At 44.1% G+C, this 23628-nt stretch overlaps 1 protein-coding gene across 1 annotated transcript in view; it reads left to right on the top strand.

Annotated features, from left to right (window-relative positions):
* The window catches only part of kcnt1b (potassium sodium-activated channel subfamily T member 1b), a gene marked incomplete at both ends in the record, with an annotated part of 102383 nt that overhangs the window by 31282 nt on the left and 47473 nt on the right, over positions 1 to 23628 (top strand). Inside the window, one exon of the mRNA XM_084176353.1 lies at positions 9053 to 9091. Coding sequence (XP_084032479.1) covers positions 9053 to 9091 — 39 coding nt within the window. The remainder of the gene's footprint in view (positions 1 to 9052; positions 9092 to 23628) is intronic.

Genomic DNA, 23628 nt, shown 5'->3' with positions numbered 1-23628 from the left:
TTCTGATTATGGGATTATAGGGTTAATAGTCCTCGCTTCCTAAGCATGTGCCTTATATCATGAAACTAAAAAGATAGATGAATTATGTGCATCTGTATCCCTATAGAATCAATTGAGATGTTACTTGGTTTGATACATTAGGGATAAATCATAAATTATACACTGGGTCGTTCGAGCTCTGAATGCTGATTGGCTGGCAGCCATGGTATATCAGACCGTATACCACGGATATGACAAAACATTTATCTTTACTGCTCTAATTACGTTGGTAACCAGTTTATAATAGCAATAAGGCACCTCTGGGGTTTGTGATATATGGCCAATATACCACGGCTAAGGGCTTAATATTATGAAACCCACATTTGTTGTACTTTTTAACCCTTTTTCGTGATATCCAATTGTTAGTTACAGTCTTGTCCGATCGCTGCAACTCCTGTATGGACTCGGGAGAGGCGAAGGTCGAGAGCCACGCGTCCTCCGAAACACGTCCCCGCCAAGCCGCACTGCTTACTTAACCCAGAAGCCAGCCGCACCAATGTTTCGGAGGAAACACTGTACAGCTGGCGACCGAAGTCAGTGTGCATGCGCCCGGCCCGCCACAAGGAGTCACTCGCCTGCGACACAGCCCGGGATCAAACCCGGGTCTGTAGTGACGCCTCTAGCACTGCGATGCAGTGCCTTCGACCGCTGCGCCACTCGGGAGGCCCTTCTATAGATTGAAGCTGATTCAAATAATGAAAGCTTGATGATGAGTTGATCATTTGAATCAGCTGTGTAGTACTAGGGCAAACAACTAAAATGTGCACCCCTTGGGGTCCCCAGGGCCGAGTTTGGGAAACTGTTATAGATGTTACTCAGGTCTGATACAGAGATAAGTATGAAGTTCCTGATCATGAAAAGATAAATGAAGTGTGTGCACGCTTACAAAATCTATTGTGATGTAACTCACATTTAATACTATGGTATAAATACTATAGGATGTTGCTGGTTTGAATCTCTGAGCTTACTAGGTGGATCATTTGTAAATGTGCCCTTGAGCATTGCTACTGGATAAGAGCGTCTACTAAATGACAAAAAGGAATGGCTTGGCCACAATGCTCTGGCCTTAATAGTAATTACAACTTCTGCCTAGGGAATGGCTGGAGGATGCTGGTGACGGATTGCAGGGGGATTTGTTGCTCTGCTGGCTGAGGCTGCTGCTTTTCTAATTGAAGTGAGGAGAGGAGAGGGCTATGCCTGAAAAGACTGAACGCAATGTTCTTTCTCTTTGTTAGTTCTCTGCCTTCGTTTAATCTCTTACAGCCTCACATGTCGTCTCTAAGCCCCCTGTACCACAATAATTGATTATGTATAGGCTTATCCTATTCAGCTGTTTTTCTATGTAGGGCCACTGAAGCTAGCTACAGTGAGCTCCAAAAGAATTGGGACAGTGACACATTTGTTGATGTTTTGACACATTGCATTATTCACCATTCATTTCTATTGCGCACAAAATAATCTGAAACACAACCAAAACAAACGGCAAATGCATCAAACACATTTGTAGAGTCACAAGCTTGATGTCATTGCGTACTATGAATATGGGACCAAATACTTCACTCTTTACTACTTTAATACACATATAAGTGAATTTGTCCCAAACAGTTCCCTCGATATGGATGAAAATACCCTCAAATTAAAGCTGACAGTCTGCACGTTAACCTCATAGTCGTTGTATCATTTCAAATCCAAAGTGCTTGAGTACACAGTCAAAACAACAACAAATGTGTCACTGTCCCAATAGTTTTGGAGCTCACTGTATAAAGGGACGTGCATCTGAAATCTCAATTTCTGGGGTTGTGTTGGTGCTTATTTATAGCTATCTTAATATAACTGTTCAGTTATGGTTATGATTTCCTTGCCTTTGAGCAAATCTGGCTTAATGAGCTGTTTTAAAAGTAAACTGCCCCTTAGAATCAACTTCTCTGGTTTTAAATGGCCTATGTGGCATCGATATGAGTCAGAAACATTAATTATAGTGTTAGAATTGACTACAAAGTGTAAATAGGATAATTTCAGTCTCGTCCAAAGCTGAGCTTTCTAAGTGAGTTTGTCACTATTTACTGGAGGATTGGGTATGGATTACGATCATGCCCACTTGCCCAGTGCCTACTAACAGGAGAGAAGTAGCCGTGTTGTACACTTTATCCAATCATAGCAGCCAGAACCTCCAGACAGTCAGACAGACCTGCCCATTACACAGCGCCTCAGACTTGCTTACATAAGACAACACGTCGCCAATGTTATGTTGAAATAACCCTTGTCTCTAAGCTCTTTATGGAGTGGCCATTTGCTGATGTGTTTGATAGTGTCAATCACTCTAGTCTGCCACTTTTTGGGGCAAAATTAGAATTGAGACGATCAGTTCGCACTTGTATCCCAACTGCAATTTGTCAATAATCCAAAACCCTGTTTTGTAACATGATTCCCTATTTAACACTGCCAGACAGACACAGACTTTGGTAATAGATAGTGAGAAAGTTGTAAAAAACTAAACGGCACCGAAGCACACGTCGTCAGTGACTTGATAAGCTGATTGTGGCCTGGCTGCTCAATGTGCCTGCTAGCTACTACTTGCTAGATTAATTGACAAACACAGAGTTGGAACTTAGCTAACTAGCAAGTGATTTTGGGCACTGATAAACAGCGTGTAGCTTGTGCTTTATTTACGAAGTTATTTTAAGACTCGATAGACTGTATGCACTGCACTGACTCGTTTTTCATGCACATTTTTTTACTTGAGAAATACTGCACCAAACACCTTAGCTAGATGTAAAATTGCGCGACTAAGACCTCCTCGGCAAAAACGTCTAAATTAATTACAGATTTCTTGATTTATCCTAGATTATTTCTGACTATTTTAAGGAAGTGGCTATGTTGTTACTACAGTGACTCGGGGGACAAACAACAGTATCAGCCAGGGTACGATATACAAACATAACACACCCACATCAAACCACACCCCAAGACAACTCTGGTTTGGTTTAAGTTATGGCCACTAGCATTTCTTAATGAGCAATCTTCAAAACGAGGCCAAATCAGGGAGTGCAGTCGCCCTTTAACGTGGTCCTCAGGGTAAATTATGTCACAATTGTTATCATTAGGGCTGCATTCTGAGGCAGAAGCATTTCTCATCAGTTGACTTGAAAGGCGAAGTAGCCCCCATGGAAGCATTGTCGTGATTGGTGCGTTGTGAGTTCCTACCCACAATCCCAAAATCCCTGTTGAAAGATTACTTTTTTTAAAGTCTTTACTTTGATAGTTGATTTGGGCTAAAAGCTGCCAATAACATTCAGGAGGGTGTATATGCCTGTGTGTGTGTGTGTGTGTGTGTGTGTGTGTGTGTGTGTGTGTGTGTGTGTGTGTTTGTGTGTGTACGTACATGCGCCTGTGCGTGTGTGCATGTGTTTGGGTGTATGTGTGTGTGTGCGTGCATGCATGCATGCGTGAAGACCCTTACAAACACTGTATGCAAATGCCTAACATGTTTAAGTCACTGTATGTCCCTTTGGATTATAAGGACAGTATCATTCCCCAGAGGTGTTGGCAGAGGCAGGTGTGACTTCAGGAGGCGTTGCTCTATTGGACATGATGATCTGTGTCATTCCCTTGGCTTGTACACCTCTGGAGCACTCCATGCCAAATGCTAATCAGGCTTGGGAAGTGTAGTTCTAAGCCCGTGGCAAGCTTCCAGTTTTGGGAAAAGGATGGAAAACTACAAGTTCCAGCAGCCCTCTAAATTACTGCAGAGTCTCATGTGGCCCCACAACATTTCAATAGGTCCTTGACAAGTGACAGAGGATTCAGCCAGTGTCAGCAGCATGGATATGCGTTAATTCACTAATACCTGCCGTGTTTAGCACTAGTTTAGCACTAGCAGTTGCTGTTTTTTATATGAATTGGTTTGCCGGATCTACTGTCAAGGTGAGATGAGAATCAATTTGTTCCTGCATTGCATGCCTCGGGGGCTAAACAGAGTGTTACAGTGTTTATGATACACTACCTCACCTGTATGATTACCAAGACAACAGAGACTTGCAGGCTCCTCCAGTGGGCCTGTGATGCCTCTGATACCAGAGGCAGAGATAGAGTGGTTGATAATGTAGCAGTAGATATGTAATCAACAGAGCTAATTAGAGGAAGAACATCTGTATATCACCTGCCTCTTGAGTACCAGTGCCTTGGGAAAGTATTCAGACCCCTTGACTTTTTCCACATTTTGTTACGTTACAGCCTTATTCTAAAATTGATTAAATCGTTTTTTTCCCTCATAAATCTACACACATAATGACAAAGCAGAAACAGGTTTTTATAAATTTTTGCTAATTTATAAAAACAAAAAACCTGAAATATAACATTTACATAAGTATTCAGACACTTTACAAAGTACTTTGTTGAAGCACCTTTGGCAGCGATTACAGCATCAAGTCTTCTTGGGTATGACGCTACAAGCTAGGCACACCTGTATTTGAGGAGTTTCTCCCATTCTTCTCTGCAGATCCTCTCAAGCTCAGGTTGGATGGGGAGTGTTGCTGCACAGCTATTTTCAGGTATCTCCAGAGATGTTCAATTGGGTTCAAGTCCGGGCTCTGGCTGGGCCACTCAAGGACATTCAGAGACTTGTCCCAAAGCCACTCCTGCGTTGTCTTGGCTGTGTGCTTAGTCGTTGTTCTGTTGGAAGGTGAACCTTCGCCCCAGTCTGAGGTCCTGAGTGCTCTGGAGCAGGTTTTCATCAAGGATCTCTCTGTACTTTGCTCCATTCATCTTTGCCTCAATCCTGACTAGTCTCCCAGTCCCTGCTGCTGAAAAACACCCCACAGCATGATGCTGCCAACACCATGCTTCACCGTATGGATGGTGCCAGGTTTCCTCCAGATGTGACGCTTGGCATTCAGGCCAAAGAGTTCAATCTTGGTTTCATCAGACCAGAGAATCTTGTTTCACAGTGTCTGAGACTCTTCAGGTGCCTTTTGGCAAACTCCAAACGGGCTGTCATGTGCCTTTTACTGAGGAGTGGCTTCAGTCTGGCCACTCTACCATAAAAGCCTGATTGGTGGAGTGCTGCAGAGATGGTTGTCCTTCTGGAAGGTTCTCCCATCTCCACAGAGGAACTCTAGAGCTCTGTCAGAGTGACTATCGGGTTCTTGGTCACCTCCCTGACCAAGGCTCTTCTCCCCCGATTTCCTCAGTTTGGCTGGGCGGCCAGCTCTAGGAAGTGTCTTGGTGGTTCCAAACTTCTTCCATTTAAGAATGATGGAAGATGAGAAATATTTTGGTACCCTTCCCCAGATCTGTGCCTCGGCACAATCCTGTCTCGGAGCTCTACGGACAATTCCTTCGACCTCATAGCTTGGTTTTTGCTCTGACATGACTTTCAGTTGGATTTGTATTAAAGTGCCACTGAACACGCTGATTGGCACTTTTGTTTTTCTGTTTCTCATTAGAAAAATGAGATTTGTCTGAGGTGTGTTTCCTGACCGATTCCGCATTTGGTTAATGATGTTTGGCCCCTATGACACACTGTAGATGCAGAAGTCTATTTCACTTCCTCAAAATAACCAGAATGAATCTAAGATAATTTTTATGTTTTTGCCGAGGATGTTTTAGTTGTGCAATTTTAGATCTAACTAAGGTCTTTGGTGCAGTATTTCTCAAGCGAAAACATGTGCGATGTGTTGCCTTAAGTAAACAAAGTCGGAGCTGCTGGGCAGGTCTGTCTCACTATCTATGCTATTGGATAAAGAGCAATCACCATAGCTGTTCACCCCATGTTAGTGGGCAAATGGACATCGTCAAACCAAAACCCAACTTTAATTTACAAGTTGTGACATACACATGTTCCAAACTCCATTTTAGACTAGACTGACTTTAAGACCAAAATTATCGTATTTACGCTTTGTAGTCAATTTTCACTGTAGAATAACTGTTTCTGACTCGAATCAAAGCCACATAGGCCGTTTTCAAAGGGATTTGTTGCTTTTTAAAGGCAGTCACTCTTTAAATGTCAACTGACACTTAATAAATCAAACAGACAGCGTGTAAATTATTGATTGATTAGTTGAACATCTATACTGTATATCAGTGTCAAGTCTGTCAAGCTAATCATCAAACCCTTGATTAGTTGAATCAGGGGTGCTTGTGCGGGGCTTGAACAAAAAAGGGGTAGAAGAGGACTGCAGTTGAGAAACAACTGTGTAGATCATCTGTTGGAGACTGTCCAAATAAATTGCTTCTAAAAATGTTGCAGTGTACAAAGATGTCAGGGACAGACTGAATACTAAAATAGTTTTTTTGTATTTGGCAGTCAAAAGTATTCACCTAAGAGACTCAATAGGTGATGAGTTCCAGTTTAGAGTCGTGTGGATAAAACGTCTCTGTTCATACATGAGTGGTTACTGGACCTCTCCAGGGTCCTGACTACTTCCTGATTGTGATGTGCAGCACGCCATTTTCTTCATCCACACAGAGTGACCTGAATGTAGTTGAGCTTTAGGTTCAGCTCTAAAGTGTGTGTCCTGGACAACATTGTAATCCGCCCCTGATGTACAGTCATGGTCAAAAGTTTTGAGAATGACACAAGTATTGGTCTTCACAAAGTTCACCGCTCCAGTGTTATGAGATATTTTTGTCAGATGTTACTATGGTATACTGAAGTATAATTACAAGCATTCCATAAGTGTCAAAGGCTTTTATTGACAATTACATTAAGTTTATGCAAAGAGTCAATATTTGCAGTGTTGACCCTTCTTTTTCAAGACCTCTGCAATCCGCCCTGGCATGCTGTCAATTAACTTCTGGGCCACATCCTGACTGATTGCAGCCCATTCTTGCATAATCAATGCTTGGAGTTTGTCAGAATTTGTGGGGTTTTGTTTGTCCACCCGCCTCTTGAGGATCGACCACAAGTTCTCAATGGGATTAAGGTCTGGGGAGTTTCCTGGCCATGGACCCAAAATGTCGATGTTTTGTTCCCCGAGCCACTTAGTTATCACTTTTGCCTCATGGCAAGGTACTCCATCATGCTGGAAAAGGCATTGGTCGTCACCAAACTGTTCTTGGATGGTTGGGAGAAGTTGCTCTCGGAGGATGTGTTGGTACCATTCTTTATTCATGGCTGTGTTCTTAGGCAAAATTGTGAGTGAGCACACTCCCTTGGCTGAGAAGCAACCCCACACATTAATGGTCTCAGGATGCTTTACTGTTGGCATGACACAGGGCTGATGATAGCGCTCACCTTGTCTTCTCCGGACAAGGTGTTTTCGAATGCCCCAAACAATCGGAAAGGGGATTCATCAGAGAAAATGACTTTACCCCAGTCCTCAGCAGTCCAGTCCCTGTACGTTTTGCAGAATATCAGTCTGTCCCTGATGTTTTTCCTGCAGAGAAGTGGCTTCTTTGCTCCCCTTCTTGACACCAGGCCATCCTTCAAAAGTATTCACCTCACTGTGTGTGCAGATGCACTCACACCTGCCTGCTGCCATTCCTGCGCAAGCTCTGCACTGGTGGTGCCCCGATCCCGCAGCTGAATCAACTTTAGGAGACGGTCCTGGCGCTTGCTGGACTTTCTTGGGCACCCTGATGCCTTCTTCACAACAATTGAACCTCTCTCCTTGAAGTTCTTGATGATCCGATAAATGGTTGATTTAGGTGCAATCTTACTAGCAGCAATATCCTTGCCTGTGAAGGCCTTTTTGTGCAAAGCAATGATGACGGCACGTGTTTCCTTGCAGGTAACCATGGTTAACAGATGAAGAACAATGATTTCAAGCACCACCCTCCTTTTAAAGCTTCCAGTCTGTTATTCTAACTCAATCAGCATGACAGAGTGATCTCCAGCCTTGTCCTCGTCAACACTCTTACCTGTGTTAACGCGAGAATCACTGACATGATGGCAGCTGGTCCATTTGTGGCAGGGCTGAAATGCAGTGGAAATGTTTTTGGGGGATTAAGTTCATTTTCATGGCAAAGAGGGACTTTGCAATTAATTGCAATTAATCTGATCACTCTTCATGACATTCTGGAGTATATGCAAATTGCCATAATCAAAACTGAGGCAGCAGACTTTGTGAAAATTAGTATTTGTGTCATTCTCAAAACGTTTGACCACGACTGTAGTAGGCCTATTTTAAGTGTCGCTTGAGAAAAATGCTTGGATCAGGTACGGGTTCCAAAAAAAGATTTCAGCTGTGAATATTCTATCCATCTACAAGTATAGGAAGTGACATGAAAGGTATTTGTCCGATTCTATCTTTTTAATTAGTCAGGTACTCAACACTATATCTAGGGAATTACAATGCCCCTCCTAATAAGAACTCAATCTGTCCATATTCATTTATTTTTATGACTCTATGTTTGATCAAAAGTACATTGTAAGTAAAGTAATGGTCTCTCCCCAGGGTCTCTATAAGCTGTTGATTCTTAGCTAACATATAGCTCAGTATAAAGTATGGTACAGTCATTTTATACAAATCTGTTCCATACGATTTCATTCCCATTTAATTGACAGACTTTTCTTATATCCTCCATGTTTGACATTGAGCCTTGGATTCTCAACATTATCATTCTCTGTTTGCTGTCACCCTACGTTATTAATGTGTTCACGGCACCGCTCGGCTCAATGTCACCATGATACATGCATTCAACCTGCTACAGAACGGAATACAATCTGTCCAATTTGTCGTCATTTGAATGTTGAAGCCATTGAGATCGACGCAGTGGGTTTCTTCCTGCTGTCCTGTGGTCTCCTGTGGCTTGCATTGAGAGTCTCCCGTCTGTTCTTAAACCAATCAAAGCATTGTATCCGAGAATCCCTGTCAATCCTAATGTGTGATCCTGATCTAGGATCAGTTTGTCTTTTTTGTAAATCATGGGACCTGATCCTAGATCAGCACTCCTACTCTGAGTACCTTTTGTCTTTCTGGTCTTGCATGTCCTCCATCCATCCCTCTCTTCCTTTCCTCCTTTTCTCCTATTAACATCTCCCTATCTGTGTCCATGTGTGCTGTGCCTATAGGTATCAGGAGGAGTACAGTATGGACTCTACCAACGCCCAGTAAGTCCCAGGATGCATCCCAAATGGCACCCTATTCTCTATATAGTTCACTAATTTTGACTAGGGCCCATAGGGCTCTGGTTAAAAGTAGTGCACTATGTAGGGAATATGGTGCCATTTGGGACACAGCTCCAGCATCATGCTAGCATGGCATGGCATGTGTCCTGTGACTCCGTCTGCTATGGGAGATTGATAAACACACACAGCTTGTTGTTTTTCTATCCCTCCCTGTTGACTTGAGCTTGCGTCCCAAATGGCACCCTATTCCCTATACAGTGAGCTCACTAATTCTGACCAGAGCCATATGGGCCCTGGTCAAAAGTAGTACACTATTAAAGGAATAGTGTGCCATTTGGGATGAAGCCTTAGTTGCGGCACCAGAAGAAACCGTTGAGCCTTTGTGATTGTGTCATCAACCACTGGAGGAGTTTAGAGAAGTACTTCAGGTGCTAAGACCTCCAGGTTATTTGATTTTGTTCAGTGGTGCAGTCAGTGGATATGGTTGGAGTACGTTGACTGTCTGCCTGTCTGCCTATAAGTTATCGCAGCGTACCGTAGGCATTACAATGTATATACTGTATAGTGCTATTTAGAAGAACTGCAAATGAGTAATTGATTGTCTTCATAGAGGAACGCTTATCAACCATTGTCAGCCGGTTTGATCAGGGCTCCCTTTATTAATAATAATTACTTTTTAGAGAGATCATTATCAAAGTGGCCTAAACGTCCATGGATGACTAAAATCACATCATCGCATCTTTAAAAAAAGATCAATACAGCCCTCCGGCCTGCTGAACAATCACCAACGCTACTAAGTCAAAGAGCAATTATAATGTAGTGCCTGTGTGGTTCATTTTTTGTGGGCTGGAAGTGATAACTGATAACACTTTCTGTGCTCTCTGTGGTTTCTGTATTGTCTGTCTGTCGGGGAGATGGATGGTGAATAGGTTTCCTTAGGGATGCTGTAAGTGCTGGTGGTCTTTCCCCTCTAGAGGTGTGGCTGGAAGAGGGAGGGAGGGAGGGAGGGAGGGAGGGAGGGAGGGAGGGAGGGAGTATTATTTTGGACGATATTATATTGATTCTATTTGCCATTGTTTGCCATTGTTTGCCATTTATGGAGAAAGAATCAATCGAGCAGTGGGTGGCAAAATGTTTGAATAAAACAGGATTTTCCATATCATGGCATTCTGCTTTTGAGCGTTTGGTACTCGATTTGTAAATGTAATGTACAAAAATGGTTCAAAATCAAATAGCTTTTGAAACGGTATCTTGTGTCATGAAATAACTTTGGTTAAAAAAACAAGCAGTTATAGCTTACAAATTGTATTTGTAAGCTATCTGGTAAGACGAGGGGTGGCGGTCTCTGTATTTTTGTAAACAACAGCTGGTGCACAAAATCAAATACTAAGGAAGTCTCAAGGTTTTGCTCGCCTGATGTAGAGTATCTTATGATAAGCTGTAGACCACACTATTTACCAAGAGAGTTTTCATCTATACTTTTCATAGCTGTCTATTTACCACCACAAACCAATGCTGGCATTAAGATTGCACTGAATGAGTTGTACAAGGCCATTAATCAACAGGAAAACGCTCATCCAGATGCAGCGCTCCTAGTAGCAGGGGACTTTAATGCAGGGAAACTTAAATCCGTTCTACCTCATTTCTACCAGCATGTTAAATGTGCAACCAGAGGGGAAAAAACTCTAGACCACCTTTACTCCACACACAGAGACGCATACAAAGCTCTCTCTCGCCCTCCATTTGGCAAATCTGACCATAACTCTATCCTCCTGATTCCTGCTTATAAGCAAAAACTGAAGCAGGAAGCACCAGTGACTCGGCTAATAAAAAAGTGGTCAGATGACGCAGATGCTAAGCTACAGGACTGTTTTGCTAGCACAGACTGGAACATGTTCAGGGATTCTTCAGACAGCATTGAGGAGTACACCACATCAGTCACTGGCTTCATCAATAAGTGCATCGATGATGTCGTCCCCACAGTGACCGTACGTACATACCCCAACCAGAAGCCATGGATTACAGGAAACATCCGCACTGAGCTAAAGGGTAGAGCTGCCGCTTTCAAGGAACGGGACTCTAACCCGGACGCTTATAAGAAATCCCGCTATGACCTCCGACGAACCATCAAACAGGCAAAGAGTCAATACAGGTCTAAGATTGAATCATACTACACTGGCTCTGACGCTCGTCGGATGTGGCAGGGCTTGAAAACTATTACAGACTACAAAGGGAAGCACAGCCGCGAGCTGCCCAGTGACACAAGCCTACCAGACGAGCTAAACCACTTCTATGCTCGCTTCGAGGCAAGCAACACTGAAGCATGCATGAGAGCACCAGCTGTTCCGGACGACTATGTGATCACGCTCTCCGTAGCCGATGTGAGTAAGACTTTTAAGCAGGTCAACATTCACAAGGCCGCAGGGCCAGACGGATTACCAGGACGTGTACTCCGAGCATGTGCTGACCAACTGGCAAGTGTCTTCACTGACATTTTCAACATGTCCCTGACTGAGTCTGTAATACCAACATGTTTCAAGCAGACCACCATAGTCCCCGTGCCCAAGAACTCTAAGATAACCTGCCTAAATGACTACCGACCCGTGGCACTGACGTCTGTAGCCATGAAGTGCTTTGAAAGACTGGTCATGGCTCACATCAACAGCATAATCCCAGAAACCCTAGACCCACTCCAATTTGCATACCGCCCCAACAGATCCACAGATGATGCAATCTCTATCGCACTCCACACTGCCCTTTCCCACCTGGACAAGAGGAACACCTACGTGAGAATGCTATTCATTGACTACAGCTCAGCATTCAACACCATAGTGCCCTCAAAGCTCATCACTAAGCTAAGGATCCTGGGACTAAACACCTCCCTCTGCAACTGGATCCTGGACTTCCTGACGGGCCGCCCCCAGGTGGTAAGGGTAGGTAACAACACATCTGCCACACTGATCCTCAACACGGGGGCCCCTCAGGGGTGCGTGCTCAGTCCCCTCCTGTACTCTCTGTTCACCCATGACTGCATGGCCAGGCACGACTCCAACACCATCATTAAGTTTGCCGACGACACAACAGTGGTAGGCCTGATCACCGACAACGATGAGACAGCCTATAGGGAGGAGGTCAGAGATCTGGCCGTGTGGTGCCAGGACAACAACCTCTCCCTCAACGTGACCAAGACAAAGGAGATGATTGTGGACTACAGGAAAAAAAAGAGGACTGAGCACGCCCCCATTCTCATCGACGGGGCTGTAGTGGAACAGGTTGAGAGCTTCAAGTTCCTTGGTGTCCACATCACCAACGAACTATCATGGTCCAAACACACCAAGACAGTCGTGAAGAGGGCACGACAAAGCCTATTCCCCCTCAGGAGACTAAAAAGATTTGGCATGGGTCCTCAGATCCTCAAAAAATTCTACAGCTGCACCATCGAGAGCATCCTGACTGGTTGCATCACCGCCTGGTATGGCAACTGCTTGGCCTCTGACCGCAAGGCACTACAGAGGGTAGTGCGTACGGCCCAGTACATCACTGGGGCAAAGCTCCCTGCCATCCAGGACCTCTATACCAGGCGGTGTCAGAGGAAGGCCCTCAAAATTGTCAAAGACTCCAGTCACCCTAGTCATAGACTGTTCTCTCTGCTACCGCACGGCAAGCGGTACCGGAGTGCCAAGTCTAGGTCCAAAAGACTTCTCAACAGCTTCTACCCCCAAGCCATAAGACTCCTGAACAGCTAATCATGGCTACCCGGACTATTTGCACTGCCCCCCCACCCCATCCTTTTTACGCTGCTGCTACTCTGTTAAGTATTTATGCATAGTCACTTTAACTCTACCCACATGTACATATTACCTCAACTAGCCGGTGCCCCCGCACATTGACTATGCAACGGTACCCCCCTGTATATATAGCCTCCCTACTGTCACTTTATTCTATTGTATATATAGCCTCCCTACTGTCACTTTATTTTTTACTTCTGCTCTTTTTTTCTCAACACTTTTTTGTTGTTGTTCTATTCTTACTTTTTTGTTTAAAATAAATGCACTGTTGGTTAAGGGCTGTAAGTAAGCATTTCACTGTAATGTCTGCACCTGTTGTATTCGGCGCATGTGACCAATAAAAATTTGATTTGATGTATTTTGTTCTTGTGGTCAAAGTGGATATTTGAGAGCAAAGTGGTCCTACATAATGTGATATGTGTCCTGACCAGGCTTTGGAATTGACTCAGAAACACCCATCTAGAATGGAAGACATGATTATAATCGATCTTGATCGTGTTACAACTCATAGCAACAGAGTGTCTTGAAGATGTATCATCATCATCAAATCTAATCTAATCAAATCAAATTTTATTGGTCACATGCGCCGAATACAACAGGTGCAGACATTACAGTGAAATGCTTACTTACAGCCCTTAACCAACAGTGCATTTAAAAATAAAACAACAACAAAAAAAGTGTTGAGAGAAAAAAGAGCAGAAGTAAAATAAAGTGACAGTAGGGAGGCTATATATACAGGGGGGTACCGTTGCAGAGTCAATGTGCGGGGGCACCGGCTAGTTGAGGTAGTTGAGGTAATATGTACATGTGGGTAGAGTTAAAGTGACTATGCATAAATAATTAACAGAGTAGCAGCAGCGTAAAAAGGATGGGGTGGGGGGGCAGTGCAAATAGTCCGGGTAGCCATGATTAGCTGTTCAGGAGTCTTATGGCTTGGGGGTAGAAGCTGTTGAGAAGTCTTTTGGACCTAGACTTGGCACTCCGGTACCGCTTGCCGTGCGGTAGCAGAGAGAACAGTCTATGACTAGGGTGGCTGGAGTCTTTGACAATTTTGAGGGCCTTCCTCTGACACCGCCTGGTATAGAGGTCCTGGATGGCAGGAAGCTTGGCCCCAGTGATGTACTGGGCCGTACGCACTACCCTCTGTAGTGCCTTGCGGTCGGAGGCCAAGCAGTTGCCATACAAGGCTGTGATGCAACCAGTCAGGATGCTCTCGATGGTGCAGCTGTAGAATTTTTTGAGGATCTGAGGACCCATGCCAAATCTTTTTAGTCTCCTGAGGGGGAATAGGCGTTGTCGTGCCCTCTTCATGACTGTCTTGGTGTGTTTGGACCATGATAGTTCGTTGGTGATGTGGACACCAAGGAACTTGAAGCTCTCAACCTGTTCCACTACAGCCCCGTCGATGAGAATGGGGGCGTGCTCAGTCCTCTTTTTTTTCCTGTAGTCCACAATCATCTCCTTTGTCTTGGTCACGTTGAGGGAGAGGTTGTTGTCCTGGCACCACACGGCCAGGTCTCTGACCTCCTCCCTATAGGCTGTCTCATCGTTGTCGGTGATCAGGCCTACCACTGTTGTGTCGTCGGCAAACTTAATGATGGTGTTGGAGTCGTGCCTGGCCATGCAGTCATGGGTGAACAGAGAGTACAGGAGGGGACTGAGCATGCACCCCTGAGGGGCCCCCGTGTTGAGGATCAGTGTGGCAGATGTGTTGTTGCCTACCCTTACCACCTGGGGGCGGCCCGTCAGGAAGTCCAGGATCCAGTTGCAGAGGGAGGTGTTTAGTCCCAGGATCCTTAGCTTAGTGATGAGCTTAGAGGGCACTATGGTGTTGAATGCTGAGCTGTAGTCAATGAATAGCATTCTCACGTAGGTTTTCCTCTTGTCCAGGTGGGAAAGGGCAGTGTGGAGTGCAATAGAGATTGCATCATCTGTGGATCTGTTGGGGCGGTATGCAAATTGGAGTGGGTCTAGGGTTTCTGGGATAATGCTGTTGATGTGAGCCATGACCAGCCTTTCGAAGCACTTCATGGCTACAGACGTCAGTGCTACGGGTCGGTAGTCATTTAGGCAGGTTATCTTAGAGTCCTTGGGCACGGGGAATATGGTGGTCTGCTTGAAACATGTTGGTATTACAGACTCAGTCAGGGACATGTTGAAAATGTCAGTGAAGACACTTGCCAATTGGTCAGCACATGCTCGGAGTACACGTCCTGGTAATCCGTCTGGCCCTGCGGCCTTGTGAATGTTGACCTGCTTAAAAGTCTTACTCACATCGGCTACGGAGAGCGTGATCACATAGTCATCCGGAACAGCTGGTGCTCTCATGCATGCTTCAGTGTTGCTTGCCTAGAAGCGAGCATAGAAGTGGTTTAGCTCGTCTGGTAGGCTTGTGTCACTGGGCAGCTCTCGGCTGTGCTTCCCTTTGTAGTCTGTAATAGTTTTCAAGCCCTGCCACATCCGACGAGCGTCAGAGCCAGTGTAGTACGATTCAATCTTAGTCCTGTATTGACTCTTTGCCTGTTTGATGGTTCGTCGGAGGTCATAGCGGGATTTCTTATAAGCGTCCGGGTTAGAGTCCCGTTCCTTGAAAGCGGCAGCTCTACCCTTTAGCTCAGTGCGGATGTTTCCTGTAATCCATGGCTTCTGATTGGGGTATGTACGTACGGTCACTGTGGGGACGACATCATCGATGCACTTATTGATGAAGCCAGTGACTGATGTGGTGTACTCCTCAATGCTGTCTGAAGAATCCCGGAACATGTTCCAATCTGTGCTAGCAAAACAGTCCTGTAGCTTAGCATCTGCGTCATCTGACCACTTTTTTATTAACCGAGTCACTGGTGCTTCCTGCTTTAGTTTTTGCTTATAAGCAGGAATCAGGAGGATAGAGTTATGGTCAGATTTGCCAAATGGAGGGCGAGGGAGAGCTTTGTATGCGTCTCTGTGTGTGGAGTAAAGGTGGTCTAGAGTTATTTTTCCTCTGGTTGCACATTTAACATGCTGGTAGAAATTAGGTAGAACAGATTTAAGTTTCCCTGTCTAGTGCAGGAACACGGGAAATAGATTATGTGCTGCTTCATAAATTCCTCTCGACAGAATGTGGAGCATGTGAAGAAGTTGATAATTAGCTAGCAGTCTTAATTGCAGTACAAGTAATAATAATAATAATTATTATTATTATTATAGATTTCATTGCAAGTAGAATCTCAAAGGCGCAACCAATTTTTTGGGGATCTGGCACTTTTTGGGCGACGGTCTTCCACCCATCAGATGAAGCTAGGCAGTTATTAGTGGCTTGAGCGGAGGGAGCATTGGAGGGAGCATTGACGGTGGGAGCATTGGAGGGAGCATTGACGGTGGGAGCATTGGAGGGAGCATTGACGGTGGGAGCATTGGAGGGAGCATTGTCGGTGGGAGCATTGGAGGGAGCATTGACGATGGGAGCATTGGAAGGAACATTGACGGTGGGAGCATTGGAGGTAGCATTGACGGTGGGAGCATTGGAGGTAGCATTGACGATGGGAGCATTGGAGGGAACATTGACGGTGGGAGCATTGGAGGGAGCATTGACGGTGCAGTCAGGCAAGGAATTAGCTAGAAAACATCTGACAGACAGGACCCAGAGCTCTTCATCGGGCATCTTGTCGTCATCGACGTTCACAGCTCGTCCTCCGTAAGTAGGCTGGATCATCCACTATCAAAGTGTAGCACCCACCTGGGTGATGCTTTGGTGACTGTACAAGCACCAGTAAGACCACCACACCTTGGGGGTTGTCCGAAAAAACCTCTACAAAGCGAGCCTCTACATCCCCTCACACTGCAGGCCAAAAAGCTGATGCTGTTGATCAGATGTTGCTGCATCATTCAAATCATATTAACTAGCAAGCTAGCTAGCCAAATATAAACTGACTTGCCATAATCAGTCCTGCAATTCTGTAGGTCACCACCAAATATTTCAGTTAATCTCTCAACAAGTATTTCAAAAACAAAAAAAGGTTTATTGAATAATGCAATAAAAAACACTTTAAAATATTACAATATTGATAGAGCTCTCTGCCTAGGCTTCCTCAACATGCCATGGCAACCACGGAACAAGACCTCCTATCACGACTCAGGATATGACCCAGATGCAGACACAGGAGGCGGATGGTTTGGTTCTCCGAATATTTATCATCACAAAGGGTCAAGCAAAAGGGCAGGTCGAGGGACAGAACGGCAGGCAGGCTCAGGGCAGGCAGAAAGGTCGGAACCGGGAAGACTAGAAAACAAAACTAGAGAGAAGGTAACACACAGGAAAACACGCTGGGACGGCTTAACGAGACATGACAAACTGGCAACAGACAAACAGAAAACGCAGGTATAAATACACAGTGGATAATGGGGAAAATGGGAGACACCTGGTGGGGGGTGGAGACAAGCACAAGACAGGTGAAACAGATCAGGGTGTGACACCTCCAAGTAGGAGTTGTTAGACATACTGTATAGGGACTGGCTCGGTTGTTTCCCTGAAAGCTGTAGTCTCTGTGTCGTGATACACCTCCAGTCAGCCTAGGCTGGACGATCCAAACCAGAAGGCCACGGAAGACTTCTTCTCTCAGGGACGTGGAGTGAAACAGGGCTGCCCAATAAGTCCAACACTATTTAACATCTACATTAACGAATTGGCAGAAACATTAGAAGAATTGGCAGCACCTGGTCTCATCCTACACAACACTGAAATCAAGTGTCTGCTGTACGCAGATGACCTGGTGCTACTGTTTCCCACTAAGGAGGGGTTACAGCAGCATCTAGATCATCTGCACAGGTTCTGTCATACCTGGGCTCTGACCGTTAATAAAAAAAAAAATGTATATAATGATATTCCAAAAAAGGTCCGGAAATCAGGATGACAAATATAAATACTATTTGGACACAGTTCTATTAGAACACACCAAAATTACACGTATCTAGGACTAAATATCATGGCTGTGAGTGAGCTGAGAGACAAAGCAAGAAGAGCATTCTATGCCATTAAAAGGAATATTAAAATCGAAATTCCAATTAGAATCTGGCTAAACATTTTCCAATCAGTTATAGAACCAATTGCTCTATATGGCAGCGAAGTATGGGGTCCGCTCTCTAATACTGAATTGGGACAAACATCCAATCGAAATACTGCATGCAGAGTTTTGCAAGACTGTATTGCAAGTGCAAAGAAAAACTCAAAATAACGCATGTAGAGCAGAATTGGGCCAAACCCCCCCCCCCCCCTCCCCCCACCCCTTATTCGAATAGAAAATATATTTTACAACCATCTAAAAACAAATGACCCCAAAACATTCCATCACACAGCTCTACTATGTCAAGAGATGAATAAGAGAAGAGTCCCCTCAGCCAGCTGGTTCTGAGGCTCAGTTCACTAACCAAAACCAACTTCATAGAGCCTCAGGACAGCACTCAGAAAAATCTGGCCCAACCAAATCACCAAATCATCACAAAGCAAAAATAAATATATATCACCTATTGGAAAGACACCACAAAAAATCTAAGTAAACTTCAATGCTATTTGGCTCTAAACAGACAGTACATGGTGGCAGACTATCTGACCACTGTGACTGATAGAAAACTGAGGAAAACAATGACTAGGTACAGACTCAGTGAGCACAGTCTGGCTATAGAGACCGGTCATCACAGGCAAACCTGGCTGCCCAGAGAGGACAGGCTGTGCTCACTCTGCCCCCGGGAGAGGTAGAGACAGAGCTGCATTTCCTATTACACTGTGACAAATACTCAGACATTAGAGAATCTTTCTTTCCCAAAATTATCATTCAGTACAAAGAATCTGAAACTATAAAAGAGGAAGAAAAAATTAAATATTTATTGGGTGAAAAGCCAAAATGTGCAAAGGGTCAGCCAGTGAAAAGTGTAATGTAATGTCAATAATATTTCCTGTTTTGTTTTTTAACTTTCATACCATGTAATGTGTCTTCTCTGTCATGTTGAGACTGGTCGACTACTATTGCTTTAATGTATTGTTATTCTCATTAATATTATTGTTGTAGTTGCTGTTAATGGTAATCCCATTTCCACTACTTATATTATTATTGCTGTTGGTCCCACCATTTTTGTTATATGTATACTTTGACAATGTAAGTAATTTAACTTGCCATGTCAATAAAGTCTATTGAATTGAGAGAGAGAGAGAGCGAGAGAGAGAGAGAGAGAGACATATGGTATGAAGCATCTGTCTCTTTAATTTATCATGGTTTCACTTCTCCCAACAGATGACAGTGAATGAGAAAACAGAGCATTTAAAGCAGCTTTGTTCTGTTCTGTTAGACGATTGCCCTGCAGTCAAAAAGCTGTTTGATGTTAATTTACAGTGCACAGTGTTCACTTCAATGTGTCATTTTCAAAATGGCTTGAAATCGTAATCTTCTCATAGGCAATAGTGTGTGTGTGTGTGTGTGTGTGTGTAAGTGTGTCTGTGTCTGTGTGTGTGTGTATGTGTTTGCACGCACACATGCATGCGTGCGTCTGTTCAATTTGAATGAAAATAAAATATTTAAGTTAAATTGTGAATTCTAATTAAATATTAATTTGTGTGTGCATGTATACTGAACAAAAATATAAACGCGACAGTTACAGTTCATATGAGGAAATCAGTACAATTGAAATATATTCATTAGGCACTAATATATGAATTTCACATGACTGGGAATATAGATATGCATCTGTTGGTCACAGATACCTTACAGGATCTCGTTATGGTATTTTTGTGCATTCAAACTGCCATCGATAAAATGCAATTGTGTTGTTTGTAGTTTATGCCTGCCCATACCATAACCCCACCGCCACCATGGGGCACTTTGTTCACAACGTTGACATCAGCCAACTGCTCAGCCACACGACGCCATACACATGGTCTGTGTTTGTGAGGCTGGTTGGATCTACTGCCAAATTCTCTAAAATTACGTTGGAGGCGGCTTATGGTAGAGAAATTAGCATTAAATTCTCTGGCAACAGTTCTGGTGGACATTCCTGCAGTCCGCATGCTAATTGCATGCTCCCTCAAAACTTGAGACATCTGTGGCATTGTGTTGTGTGACGGCACATTTTAGTGTAGCCTTTTATTGTCCCCAGCACAAGGTGCATCTGTATAATGATCATGCAGTTTAATCAGCTTCTTGATATGCCACACCTGTCAGGTGGATGGATTATCTTGGCAAAGGAGAAATGCTCACTCAAAAGGATGTAAATACATTTCTGCACAACATTTGAGAGAAATAAGCTTTTAGTGCATATGGAAAATTATGGGATCTTTTATTTCAGCTCATGAAACATGGGACCAACACTTTACATGTTACGTTTATATTTTTGTTCAGTGTACGTTGCATCTTGATACCTTTTAGCATATGTGTTAATGTACACACTCAAAGTGCACTTATTCTACGGTCTATAAAGGCATATGTTCCTATCATAAAAGACAATAAAACTGAAGTGCAGGTGCAAGAAAGAGAGGTGTCTGTCTCTATGGTAACTTGGCCTACTGTAATGAGTATTCTTTTATTTTCTAAAGGGTTGTGTGTGTGCTGCCTCAATATTCCTTTTATATTGTGTTGTGCCGTGTATTACTGTGGATTGCCTTTTCCTGTTTTAAAATGTTTGTTTCCACCATATAAAAGTGTAGTTAGTTAATTAAGGAAGCCATGCTTGCTAAACATGATCAACAACAAGAAGGTTGAGCAGTTCTGCACTGCGCACAGTAACCGTGGCATGCATGTTGGCCTTATGTTTGCTTGTTTGTATGTTGTCTGTGTGAGTCTATCAAGCTGTGTGCTTGTGTCACTGTGTACCTGTGTCTCTGTGTACCCATACCATGATATTGATTATGTCAACATGCATGTCCCTCTTTATTTGCAGTCTGTTTGCATGTGTGTGTGAATGAGTTCCGTGTCTTTATGTGTGTACTGTGTACGGGTGGTTCCGTGTCTTTACAATACCACGTCCTGCCTGGAGGCTTTCTCCATGGCGATGTGGTAGAGAGATAGAGGGGGATGAAGAGAGATAGAGAGGGGGAGAGGGGGAGAGGGAGATGAAAGCGAAACGGAGAGCAAGATTGCGGAGCAATAGCTACACAACTCTTAGTATAAAATCTAACCTTTCTTTCTCTCTCTCTCTCTCTCTCTCTCTCTCTCTCTCGCTCTCTCTCTCTCTCTCTCTCTCTCTCTCTCTCTCTCTCTCTCTCTCTGTCTCTCTCTCTCGCTCTCTCTCTTTCACCCCTCTCTCTCTACTTCCCTCAGGATAAGGCTCTAGTAATTGCCCTCCTCCTTTCCTCTTCCTTTCACATTTCTCATCTCCTCCCTATTCGTCTTGTCAGGCACAAACAAGTTTCCAAGGGCCCTGCAGGAGCTTAGAGCCCATTATTGTTACCCTCTGCAGTAATTAGGGGAGGCAACCATTTTATTACAGAAACAGATCAAATAGATCTGTTTCACCCCCACTTTAGATTAGTTGAGTTACAGTTAGTCACAGTTTGCTCTCCCAAAATGTGCAACCTCCCAGACACACCCCAACGTTCAGTCCATGGGCCCTTATTAATGTAATTGCTTTACATGAACATCAATGTTTCATTAGATAGCTACAGTATATGCCTATGCAACTGTATAGAATGAAATATATATTTTTAGAGTGACTAGCTTGTCATTTATGAATGAGTGGTACCACAGGGGTGATCCATAAGTCACAGTGACTACACCGTTCCTTTTTACTTATTCATGGAATGATGGATTAGGAGAGTCCAATCAGGAATACATGGAATAGCTGAGGGACGAATCAGAGTGCACATTCTTAGACAAAAAAGTTCTGGATAGAACCAATAAGGGTTCTATTGCTTGCTTCATATATGACACCCCTAAAGGTTCTATATATAACCCTTTTGTAGGGTTCTCTGATCAGAACCGCAGGGGTTCTTCTTCACCAAACAAAAATTGGTTCCATATAGAATCCTTGGGGTCAATATAAGGTTCCATATGGAACCAATTTCAGGGTGACATATATGAAGCATGCATAGAACTCTTGGTGGTTCTATACAGAACCTTTTTTCTAAGAGTGTAGGATATAAATATTAAGTAGGGCTCCCGAGTGGCACAGTGGTCTAAGGCACTGCATCTCAATGTTTGAGGCGTCACTACAGACCCTCTGGTTCAATGCCAGGCTGTATCACAACCGGCCGTGATTGAGAGTCCCATAGAGCGCCGCACAATTGGCCCAGCATCGTCCGGGTTTGGCCGGTGTAGGCCATCATTGTAAATAAGAATTTGTTCTTAACTGACTTGCCTAGTTAAATAAAAGTAAATATATATACAGTGGAGAGAACAGGTATTTGATACACTGCCGATTTTGCAGGTTTTCCTACTTACAAAGCATGTAGAGGTCTGTAATTTTTATCATAGGTACACTTCAACTGTGAGAGACGGAATCTAAAACAAACATACAGAAAATCACATTGTATGATTTTTAAGTAATTCATTTGCATTTTATTGCATGACATAAGTGTTTGATCACCTACCAACCAGTAAGAATTCCGGCTCTCACAGACCTGTTAGTTTTTCTTTAAGAAGCCCTCCTGTTCTCCACTCATTGCCTGTATTAACTGCACCTGTTTGAACTTGTTACCTGTATAAAAGACACCTGTCCACACACTCAATCAAACAGACTCCAACCTCTCCACAATGGCCAAGACCAGAGAGCTGTGTAAGGACATCAGGGATAAAATTGTAGGCCTGCACACGGCTGGGATGGGCTACAGGACAATAGGCAAGCAGCTTGGTGAGAAGGCAACAACTGTTGGCACAATTATTAGAAAATGGAAGAAGTTCAAGATGACGGTCAATCACCCTCGGTCTGGGGCTCCATGCAAGATCTCACCTCGTGGGGCATCAATGATAATGAGGAAGGTGAGGGATCAGCCCAGAACTACACGGCAGGACCTGGTCAATGACCTGAAGAGCGCTGGGACACAAGTCTCAAAGAAAACCATTAGTAACACACTACGCCGTCATGGATTAAAATCCTGCAGCGCACGCAAGGTCCCCCTGCTCAAGCCAGCGCATGTCCAGGCCCGTCTGGATGATCCAATGACCATCTGGATGATCCAGAGGAGGAATGGGAGAAGGTCATGTGGTCTGATGAGACAAAAATAGAGCTTTTTGGTCTAAACTCCACTCACCGTGTTTGGAGGAAGAAGAAGGATGAGTACAACCCCAAGAACACCATCCCAACCATGAAGCATGGAGGTGGAAACATCATTCTTTGGGGATGCTTTTCTGCAAAGGGGACAGGACGACTGCACCGTATTGAGGGGAGGATGGATGAGGCCATGTATCGCGAGATCTTGGCCAACTACCTCCTTCCCTCAGTAAGAGCATTGAAGATGGGTCGTGGCTGGGTCTTCCAGCATGACAACGACCCGAAACACACAGCCAGGGCAACTAAGGAGTGGCTCCGTAAGAAGCATCTCAAGGTCCTGGAGTGGCCTAGCCAGTCTCCAGACCTGAACCCAATAGAACATCTTTGGAGGGAGCTGAAAGTCCGTATTGCCCAGCGACAGCCCCAAAACCTGAAGGATCTGGAGAAGGTCTGTATGGAGGAGTGGGCCAAAATCCCTGCTGCAGTGTGTGCAAACCTGGTCAAGACCTACAGGAAACTTATGATCTCTGTAATTGCAAACAAAGGTTTCTGTACCAA

This window comes from Coregonus lavaretus, assembly GCF_964263955.1.
Source record: "Coregonus lavaretus genome assembly, chromosome: 14".
Classification (NCBI taxonomy): Eukaryota; Metazoa; Chordata; class Actinopteri; order Salmoniformes; family Salmonidae; genus Coregonus; species Coregonus lavaretus.
Note: the sequence above shows the minus strand (reverse complement) of the source record. Positions and strands in the feature narration are given on the sequence as shown.